The 11302-nt window shown below is 42.6% G+C and overlaps 1 protein-coding gene across 2 annotated transcripts; it reads right to left on the reverse strand.

Moving 5' to 3' along the window:
- Positions 1-553: 553 nt before the first annotated feature.
- On the reverse strand, positions 554-10152 carry RAB33B (RAB33B, member RAS oncogene family). Of its 2 annotated transcripts, XM_075150120.1 has the most exons (3): positions 9694-10152; positions 3684-3905; positions 554-2048 (listed from the first exon to the last, which is right to left on the reverse strand). In XM_075150120.1, exons 1-3 carry the CDS (start codon positions 9940-9942, stop codon positions 2037-2039), a joined length of 483 nt encoding a protein of 160 aa, XP_075006221.1. In that variant the 5' UTR covers positions 9943-10152; the 3' UTR covers positions 554-2036. The 2 variants fall into 2 exon arrangements, with proteins under 2 accessions (XP_075006221.1, XP_075006220.1); XM_075150119.1 differs by lacking the exon at positions 554-2048 and having other exon boundaries at positions 3327-3905; positions 9694-10147.
- Between the last annotated feature and the right edge of the window lie 1150 nt (positions 10153-11302).

An 11302-nucleotide genomic window follows, 5' to 3' on the forward strand; every position in this document is an offset into this window, starting at 1 on the left:
ATGAAACATCAGTCAATGGCCTTGAATACTATGACACATCTAGAGTTTGTATGTCATTCTCTTGCCTTCCTAAGTTGAAAGCCGCTTCCTTCCTAAGCAGTTTGATGAAATAGCTAGTGCCAATCTAGGAGAAGGGCTCACACCTGCATCACGCTGTTGGTAGTCTACCAAGGTCCCCTCTGGTCATTCCCAGGGTCCCAAAGCACAAGGTATACACATTCAGTAAACACATTCTTTCAATCGTTCAGTAGAATTAACAGCCTGTGTAAGCAGTGATGACCGCAATCATATTTAAAGATGCAAAACATCTCTAAAAGGTGTTTTACCTTTTTGTTTTTTATATACTATTAAGTGTGGAACTAGAAGAGAAGCATAAATAGGACAGTAGTGAAACAGTATATAACACAAATGATTTGAGAGTTCCTTTGTGGGGAAAGGGCTGTGATGTTTACCAAAAGCCAGCTTAATTGGAATTGCAGCCTTGCTCTGTGTGCATGCACACACACAGGGAAACCTGCAAGACTGTCTTTTGAGATAATAAAGAAGTCCCACCTGCATGCGAAGTTCAGAGCTTTTATTTCTGAATATGAGGTGAAACTAAGAGAAGCGTAATGGAGAAGACTCCTTTAGGGTCTTGACATACATTCAAGGGTCAGTAATTCCTAGTTTTATAACTGTTGTAACACTTCCCATTCTTCTGGAATCTGAAATAAATCCCGAACATGGCGCTGAATCATCAGGTGGGCGCTTCAGATGCTCCAAAACAACTCAGAGCCATCGCAAGAAAGCACTGACAGTAGTCCAAGTATTGTGACAGTCTTTCACAAAATTGTCACCCACACATACAGAAACTAGAAACTCTTTTTCCTCTCTTACAATGTTTTTATGGATTTTATCATAAGAAATTTATCATCACTCTTAGTATAATTATTGAAAACAAGTGATAACAGTTTGTGGCAAAGCCGGTTTATTAGGTTTCGGGGATTGTGTCTTACCCTCCCCCCAACACATACAAAATAACCCAACTTTACAATTTAGTAAAGTGAAAATACATATACAAAGTATTCAGTACTTTTGACATTAATTTTGTGGGCAGAACATTACCACTGAAAGCCAGGAAGCATACTGAATCCTGCGTTAATGACATTACCTTTATGGCAGAACCAGTAACACATGCTTTGTGCTGAAGACGAAATTACATACTTAAACATTGTTTCCACACAATTTTAACAACGTGAGGGTTCTTATTTACAGGTTGTGAATAACTCAAACAAAGCTTAACAGATTTGCAGATGTTTGATATAAAATTTAATAGTAACATTGTAGCTACATAATTTCCTTACCTCAACCCCCAACCTGACTGACTGACTTCGGAATTCTTCATTCTGTTTTTTTAATTTAATTAAAAAAAAAAAAAAAAAAAAAAAGAATGTTCGCTGACATACTTATTGTATGTCATAGTTAAGATGGATCCTTCTGAGAAAAAGGATTAAGGACATGAGTGAAAAACAAATTGTCCATGAGGACTGTAAACCATATTTATTTACAATAGTATACACATAAATTTAAGATCAATCCTTTTCTTAAAAAAATCATTAAGGACACTAGTGTTAAAAAGCTGATTGTTTCTGAAAGGACTGTAAACCAAATTCTAGTCATGTAAGGTTCAGAGTGAATACAAAAGTTCCCTTTTACAAATGTTTCCTAAACGAAATTACTGTCAGCTGTAGCAGCTTTATACAGGAAAAAAACATTACCTTTTTGTTTAGATTCTTTTTAAACATCTTAATCATATTAGACCAAATTGAATGCTCTTTCTAAATCTAGAAAAAAGTTAATGCATTTTTCTTTTGTCAGTATAACTTGCAACAGAATTACATCTTATTAATTGTAATAGTTTAAATAATATTAGTTACCTTGTTTCAATAATTCGTTTCTAATGTGATCACTAGGGTGGCAGCTTCTGAACCGGCCCTTCCGTTTACTTTCCAGTCAGCATCACACACTGCACATTGCAAATCAAAAAATCTTCATTTTTACTTCAATTCCTTTAAAAACGAAGTCACAAAACATTGTTTGACATGGCATATGAATGAAGTCATAGATTTCATCCTATGGCTTACATTTCGCTTCATGTAATTACGTGCAACCTAGCACCATTTTCATTATGAAACTTGACCTTCAGATAGAACTGAAATAACACGGTTGCAGTTATGAGAACACAGAAGAAGATGGATCTAGAGGAGTAATTTTCCTCATCTGACTCATCACTAACTCACATTAGTAATGCCAAGGATGCCCAACATACAGCCATGACATAACACAAGCAGGTTTTAGCTCAAAAATCTGTAACGTATCGTGTATTTGGCAGATTTTTCTCCATATTTCAAGATCTAATTTATTCCGTATTCAGAAGTATTTTAAGGAAGTCCCATATTCCTAACATTTTGTCCTAAGCTTTTCCATCCCTAAAATATGTTATCAAGTTGGTTGTAAAAAGCTTTTTCAAGATATTTGAAAAGTATTCATGATCACTAAAATCCTCTGAAACCCCTGTCTTTGAAAACCAGTATGCTTTTGCCAACTTCACTCAATCTTTTATTTACTTAAGTGTTTTTACTTACCCTGGGACACTCAACTGACATACAGCATCTTTAGAAATAAGTCCTCATTGAAGTTTTAGTAAGGTCAGAGAAGTTATGGACAGTTATAGTTCCAAATTTACCCCAAATCCTGTGCTACAGTACTTTCCATAAGAAGGAATGCATAGTTTAGTTTTACATGCTAATTATGAAAAATTAATGAAGTTTTAAGTACCAAATAATTGTCTAGAGGTAGGGACAAGTTTGTCAATTCTCTTACCATTGCAATGAAGAAACAGACAAAGTTTACAGTGGAATGACAGGCCAAGAGCTAGCAGTTTGCACCTACGCTGAAGCCCAAACTTTATCTGACAGTCCCGGTTTTTGTTCTTAAAATAAAAAGGTACTTGCTTAGCAATTTGCTAGCATTCACCAAATATTCCTTCATATACCAAAAATCTCCCCACTTGTTGACCCAAAAATCAAGCTATCTGGCTTCACAAAACACTTTTTCTCCTACATTATTCCAATGCAAGTAGCGACCAAAAATGTTAGTAAACTGGCTTACTATTTATAACCTTACCACAAGTGACGAAAACAATCTCAGGCAGCAAGAGCTCAAGTAGAATTGCTTTGTCAAATCTTCACTTGAAAGTTTACTTCCCCACATATTTATAGTGAAACTTCAGTAATTCAGAAAGTACAATTACAAAGTGCAAGAACATGAGATGGGCACATCTACACCAGAAAAAAAAAAAAGACCACATTAAAGTGCCAAAGAGATTCGTCATAATTGCGACCAAAACCTGGAACTTTGCCAAGATCATAATTTTGAAGCATTTGCAAACATGACAAGGTGGTAGCTGATAATAGCATGATTTAACACCAGCAGGTCATGGCAGGTTTTGGTTCAGGCTTTATATGTATTGCATCGCGATCTGGGGGTTGACTAAGCATTAATGGCTTGTGACTTTTAAGCTTGTGAGCCAGTGTCATAAATATGGCCTCCACATGGTCATTGTCATTGGGGTTTTTGGCAGAGGTTTCAAATAATGGCATACTGTGAGTATCAGCAAACTTCTGGGCCAAGTCCGTAGGTACCTGAATAGCACTCCTCAGGTCACATTTATTTCCAACAAGAATCCGTGGTATATCATTGGCAAGAAGGTGTTGTTTGCATTCCTCTATCCATGACGGCAGACTGTGAAAACTGGCAATGTTTGTCATATCATATACAAACACAACAGCATGTACATTCCTGTAATAGTGCTGCACCATGCTCTTTCTGAAACGCTCCTGGCCTGCCGTATCCCATAGCTGGATCTGAAAAGGAAAGACAATGAGAGAAAAAAATGTTTTATTACTCATGTTGGAAAATAATATAAATTACCTGTAGCTAGGGAAGTCACACAATCATAAAAATCCACTCTTCTAAATTAATCATACTGAAAAGTTGGTGCTGAAGAAAACTGTTGCTTTTACATAATTTCAGAAACTTTTGCTTTCAAAGCTGCTCATAATTGAAGCCAGGAAGAAACGGTGATGCAACTGGATCATAAATATGAATTTCTGAAAGTCTATTGGAGCATGTATTTTGTAAGATTTTTACAAAAACAAATCCTGAAGCCTTGGCAATAGCACTTTTATTTGGAAAAACAACATGTATTTCACAGGACAACTCTCGGCTGACATGATTTTTTTATTGCCAAAAATAACGTCATCTTCCCCAAAGTTTTGTTCTTAGCATGAAGTTAAATGCTAAGAACAATATATAAAAGTAGGAAGAAATCAAACCATGCATGAATAACACCACCACCAACAAAAACAGGACAAAATAATCTTTCTCTGCAGTGTATCTATTGGAATCAAAGCCTCCTGTGATGAACCTCTAACTTAAGCTTATTTAATGCTTAAGCTAGGACCATACTGCGGTTTGTAGTATCGAAGCATGCATAAAAGGAAAAAAAAAAAAACAAAACCAAAACTCAAACAAACAAAAAACCCATGAACATAAACCTCCTGTTAGCTTAACATGCTACTGTTATTTCCAGGTACGCATCATTCTATCCAAAATAGACTGAACATATTTGCTTGAAATCTAGTCAGTATAATGGACAAAAAAAACATTCAGAAGAACTGAAATGCTTTCAAACTTCCCGAGTCCAGATTAAAACAAAACAAAACAAGCTTCGAAGCACCAGCAGATGTAAACAACAACTAATCAAAATTTTAAATGCATCAATCATCTTGGTATAATGGAAGCTTGGAGTCCTCAGATGCGTAGAGTACGCTACAGAGTGCACTTACTGGACACAGTCATATTTTAACAAACTTGCTCTCCAGGAGACATGGGACTGCCATATACAGCAGTCAGAGCCAGTTCACCTAAAACTCTACATTACTCTACTGTACACTGCAAGAAATAAACTGGTGTGTGACTATCACACACACCTTAGTGATGGTGTTAACACTGAAAGACAACATTCGATTTCTTGGGTCAAAGCTGAGTCCTAGCTTCCTGTCTGTCCTGCACAGCTGATCCCTGATGGCTGAGGCAGTTTGATTAGTACTGTAAACGATGAAGGTAAATTTAAAATTCAATCCGTTCCCATGAAAGGTACAGCCAATATCTTCCCTTGATTAAATTACCCATTACCATAGTTCTGCATTCCTTTGATCCAAATGTTTCAGTAAAACTTCTTTAGAAATTGCAAGTGTCTTGAAAGTTGCCTTGTTTACCATTTTTACCAGTGACTTTGATATGAAAAAAAAGGAAACCCAGGTGCCAGGGAAATTTGCTGATGGCAAGAAGCTAAGATGCATTGCCGATAGAGAGGAGGATTACAGTATCACATAAATTTTTTCTTGAAAGCTGGAACAGTTGAAATAGGGTGAAATTGAATAGAAGCAGATGCAAAGTCTTGATAACAGTGACTAATAATAAAGACTCTTCCTATAACTGCAGGATTCATCAGTCTGGAAATCATTAAAACGGATGATGATCCAGATACACGAGTCAATCACAGGACGTTATGAATCACTAGTGTGATACGGTGAAGGAAAAAGAGCAAATCATGTTTCAGGATGGTGTGACTTTTTCTGCAGTATTATGTTCAACCCTGGTCACCATCCTTGAGAAAAACTCAGACTGGAGCAGATGAAAATCGCAATTACTGGTTTCACCAGGGGAACTGAGAATTTACATGAGAACATCAGAACAGCTTGGCTTCTGTAGTCTAGTCCAGTTATCTGCAGCTTCTGATCCACAGACTTTTAAAGATCCATGCGCTGCTTCAAAAGGGTCATTAAGATTATTAAGAAAAGCAAGGCAAGTCGCTCTAGCCTCTGATCACAGAAAGCAGTAGTCAGTTGCAATCCATCTCATTTTAGAGCAAATACCTACTTTTTGCCAATGATATTACACTCTAAACACAATTGACTGCACCTCCATGGTCTGTTAAGGGAGTCCAGACAATCAGATTAAATATAGGCACCTAAGTTTGGGTAAGATTCATTCACCTACCCAGACAAGAGATACTTCTAGTTCTATGCACTTAAAAAACATTGTAAAGTCAGAAGACTCATGGAAAATTTTCATTAATTTGGAATTTGACAAATTAAAGAGAGAAGAAAGAAGCACAGACTGAAGTAATCCTTATGTTCAGACTACATAATGTTAAGGAATCACTACAGATCATCCTGGAAAATGCTATATCAAATTAATTTAAAGAGGGAGCTCATTTTCACAGGCAGCTGTGAGCTTACACTTCTCTCCCCACCTCATTCAGAGCAGAAATCAGTCATGCTTCAGTCAAGCACAGATCCGCAAGTGTATTGCCAGCCTTGGGTACAGAAGTGGAAATTAAATTAAAGGTTTACATATCTTCCAAGTTAAGCTTAAACTACAGTTCCTCCTAAATTTTATTTACATGCAGCTTTCAAGCTTGAAAGGTATTATCTCAAATTAAAACTGTTAATATGTGCTCTACTGAAAAACAACACTGAAAATGTTCTCGTTAATAAGTGTGCATTGGTGAATTAACATTAAGATTACTGTGTCATTATTAGTTCAATACCATCCATCTTCAAGGGAGCACATTTTTTATAATAGCCCTTTAAAATGTGTGATTTGAAAATTTGGTTTAACAGCATAATTCAGCTAATAAAACTGTGGACAGAATCACTTTGTCACAGTCCTTAGGGAAGACAAATGGTACTTAAATATATTGACTCAGCTACCACCTCCCACCTTCTGGCTCCTTTTTGTGGATCCAGAAAGGCTGTTTTCTAAACAAGGACTCCCTTAGCATGCATGGTTTATAACACGCTGGTAAAAACATAACTGGCCTTTAATAAAGATAAAATGGTAACCTATGCCTCCTTTTACAAGATGTAGGGAAAAAAGCTTGAAGAGCTCAAAGGTCTAGAACATGATGTTTGAACTTTCTTCTTTGAATTTCATTTGCATCCTTTGCTCTTTTAATGTAGGTCAGTAAAGAGTGACATCATTGTTTTCATTGATTTTCAATGCTTAGATCAATTTAGGAAGAGGAAAATTTAGAATGCAAAAAATTCACTGGTTGAAAATTTTAATTTATTCATCACATCTAGGCACCGGTGTTTCATACGAAGCTGTTAGCCTACTGTACAAGCTACAAAGGAATACACTTGTCCCTATGTCTTGGAATTCTACACAATTTCTGTGCAGGAGACCCCCGGCGAGAAGAACTGTGCTCGTGTTCGTGCCAGTGACACAGCATTTTTCCAGCTGTGAGGGAAATGCTCAGTACTGTAGCAGCACAAGAATGACCATCCAGCTGGCTGGGGGAAGGGAGAAGAGAGGCAGAGGAGAAGGGAGAAGAGAGGCAGAGGAGACATTACTTTATAATCTCCTTCAACACAAGACGAAAAATTCCTCTGCTCAGCAAGCCCTTCAGGGCTCAGCAAGAACAGCAGTAACTCGGTTCATCAGAGCTTCTCTCTTTCCTGTTTCAACAGGCATTGCTGGAGCTCACTGTTACAAGAAAGAAAGATGAAGATGAGTGAGAGGAGGTGGCAAAAACCAAAAATTGGTGCATACTTGACGACACACAGCATCCCTCTAAGAGCTAGAGTCCTGGCCATAACGATAAAGTTTATTCCTTTTAAAGCTGAAACAGAACTTCATGGAAAACAACGTGTCTCAAAAAGCCTTCTTCAATTCTCCACCTCTCTCAACCAGAACTGGTATATTCAACAGGTAATATTCTCAAGAACGCAGCAAAACAACCTACCACAACATATATAACAAAACGGCTATGTGAAGCATCTCAGAACTGTGGATTAGGCTATATTCTTCTTCACTTCTGTCCAACAAAGGCTGGGCACAATACAGAGGTGGGGAAAATGCCAGTCACTAAGATGGTGCTGACAAGAAGATACCCCTCAGGAGGGTCTGTCCTCTGTCATGGACAGCAACAGACCAGGGAGTACAGAATCTCAGCTATCAGCCAAAGAAGTGCTATTCAGTGCTTTTATAAAGAAAGAGAGTAACAGAGACTCTTACTCATTTTTCTTTTTTAGTTAAAAAAAAGGATATGAGGTGAAAAAAAAAAAAACCCATAAGAGAAGGAAAGCAAATGGACTTATATGCCCTCTGTAATTTCTTTAACCAGTAAGTAAGCAAGGAAAAACTATAGCTTTCAGCTACATGACTGTAAGCTGTAATTACAAAGCCTGGTGATAATAAGCGCAAAAGTACAATTCCAAAACTACTATTACTCCCTTTTTCTACACATTATTAAACTTTGCTCATAGCAACAAACTGTAATACAGAAGTAGAAGGGGATTCTGTTTAAAACCATGTTTCTCCTAGTAAACAAACCGCATTTGTAAACAGCTAGTAGTCTAACCTGCAAATGACTGTTAGAATCACCACTAGCATTTATGTATCTACCGGGCAGACTAGGTATATTTCATATACTTTTAAAATTTGTTTTACAGTGTGAAGGAGGTAAAAGAGCATCTTTTCCTCCCATCCAATTTTCCACTAAATTTAGTTTTGTAAGACTAAGCTCTAGCTAAACCTAAAGAGTAAAAACCAACGGTCAGCTGTGACTTAGGTATCCAGCCTGTCACTGACCAGTTCTGTAACACATTTGCTTAAACATGCAGCAATCTTAACAGAATCCTAAAAAAAAATTTAAAAGTTGTGACACATTGCTATCACTGATGCAGCAGTTCACTCAATTTCTTAACGAAACATTTTTAAAGCAAAATGCTCATAACAGTGGCATCTGCATAGCTTTGTGGACTTGAAAGTTAAGCCAACTGTGATCCTTGATAAACACAGAAGCAGAATTTCTGGGAGGCAACAAGCTGCTGACACCAGGCACTGCCAACACTAAAATACTGGTAAGTAAGAGATCTACCTATAAGTCCATTTTAAGGAGAAATTCTTGATTAACACCTGCCAAAAGCTGCGCAAAGGTTTGGCCTATGGCAGGAATTTTTCATCACTGTAGAAACCTATGTAGTAATTACATTTTCAACAGGAGCAAGGCAAAGTATTTGTAAACAAAGTTGCAGAGCAGATATAGCCGAGGCTACCGGCTATGCGACACAACCGCATTGAACTTCTGGGGTATGGAAGTGTGACACAAGAGCCTACGAACTCTACCGTGCAGCACCACACCTGCGAGCGGCATGGCGGCAGGGAAGGCTGGGATGTCCAGTCCTCACGCCAACCGCGCCCGCGGCCCGGGCCTCAGGAGGTAAGGAGTTCAGGCAGAGGCTCACCGGCCCCGGCCTGTCATCCGTCAGCACCCGCATCTTCCTCTCCTCCCGCCTTTCCTGATCTCCCAGCTGCTGCCTATAGCGATGCTGGAGCCCCGTACCAGGCCCGGGCTGCTCCCTCCTGGCAGCAGCTGGTTCGGGGCCCGGCGGGTGCACACCCGCCCCCGCCGCCCCAGCACCTTGCGGCCGGGCACGGCAGGGCGGACGGAGGCAGCGGCGGGCAGCGCTCCCAACGCCGGCGGCCTTGCCCGGGGCTGGCAGGGCCGAGCGGCGGGGGCGGGGAGGGCGGCGAGCTTCCCGCCTCGCCCCCTCCCGTCCCGTCGCGGCGCGGCGGTACCTTGATGCGCTCGCCGTCGATGGTGACGGCGCGCTCGCGGAAGTCCACGCCGATGGTGGCCTCGGTGCGCTGGGGGAAGCGGCCGGCGCAGAAGCGGTAGGTGAGGCACGTCTTCCCCACGTTGGAGTCCCCGATGACGATGATCTTGAAGATGCGGGAGCGCGCGGGGGGCAGCCCGCCGGGGAGCGCGCCGCTGCCCGTCAGGCTCAGCTCCAGCGAGGACTCCAGGTCGGCCGCCGCGGCCATCATCGCTCCGGGGGCCCGGGCGGACCGCCTCGGGGATGGGGACGCGACCGCGGCCGCCCCGCTCTCCTTCTGCTCCTCCCTCCCGCGCGGCGGACGGGCGCGCGCCTCGCGGTCCGTTAACCGCCGCCCCGGGGAGAAACGACTGCCCACGGCGCGCGCTGCCGGCCGCCGGTAGCGCCCCGCCGCGCCACGTCACGTCACCGCCCGCCTGCTCCCGCCCATCGGCAGATCTCGCGAGAGCGCGGCGCCGCCTGCCCCTCCGCCAATCCCCGGGCGCGGGGTCTGCGTGCGCGAGCGTCGGTGCCGCGCGGCCGTGGCCGCCGGGAGGGGCGGGGGGGGGGGGGCGGCTCGCACGGCCTGAGGCCCTGGGGCGCCGGGCCGCGCTTCGCGGAGGGGCGGGCGAGCGGGACGGCAGCTCCCGCGCCGCTGCTTTTGTGGCGGTAACTCGGGCACCGACGGGGCTTGGGGAAGCGGGGTATCCCCGCCCAGCCGGCCAGGCGCCCGCGGGGGCAGCGGGAGCAGCCTGCCCTTCCCTCCTGTGCCGGAGCAGCACCTCCGCCGCGGGCTTGTATTTGTAAGGTGTTTACCCGGACGGCGAATAAAGACAGACGAGGCCTAGTGGAGTGCCCGAAGTAAGAAGAGGAAGGCTGAGATCGCGAGGGTTTGTTTTTAATCGTGGGGAGACTTTTCTGTGACAATGCTGCGAGTCGGCTTGCGGGCTGAGGCCGGCAGCCCAGGCCTCTCGCTCGGGCAGGGCTGAACTTCACAGTTTCCCCAGGCCTGAGGTTGCCGTGGGGCAGCAAGGGGGGAGCGGATCTTGGCCAGACTCTGTGCCGTTGCTGCGCTCCAGCCTGACCGTTCTGCGGTCGTTTACAGTAATGAGGCAACAGCAAGTACATCCCTGACAGACGCTTGGACCAAAAGTGATCGACGTGTCTCGCAATAAGAAGGGAAGTATGGCACTGCCTAAGAAGCTGTTAATAAATTCACCAAGGGCATCAACCTAGGAGAGAGGTAGGATGTAGACACCAAGTTTAAGCAATGTCCACCAGCAAAAATTTCTTTGAAGCACACTGAAAAGCAAATGTAGGTTGCAGTGATTGAGAGAACTGTTACCCTAATGGTGGCTCTCTGACCTGCAAACTGATAGCTGAGCCAGGATTGCTAAGGTTTGAATCAGATGCCTAATAATAGCCATTGGGAGTCCTCCTCTTTATCCTGTTACACATGCTTCTGACCACTTGGGGCTTCTGCCTGCACAAATAAGAAATGATCCTTGGATCATTGCTCCCTATAGAGCAACTGTCATGCGGTTGAGGGATAGTGCCTTGAGCAGCCTGTCATTGCTCATAAATAAAAACAG

The sequence above is a fragment of the Calonectris borealis genome, chromosome 4 (genome assembly GCF_964195595.1).
Source record: "Calonectris borealis chromosome 4, bCalBor7.hap1.2, whole genome shotgun sequence".
Lineage (NCBI taxonomy): Eukaryota > Metazoa > Chordata > Aves > Procellariiformes > Procellariidae > Calonectris > Calonectris borealis.

Bases quoted from the DNA above. Each gene is read 5' to 3' on its own strand.
- RAB33B (XM_075150119.1), bottom strand. From the start codon at position 9,942: ATGATGGCCGCGGCGGCCGACCTGGAGTCCTCGCTGGAGCTGAGCCTG. The intron at 3,906-9,693 runs GTACCGCCGCGC...TTTCCTTTTCAG, and splicing joins TCGACGGCGAGCGCATCAAG to ATCCAGCTATGGGATACGGC.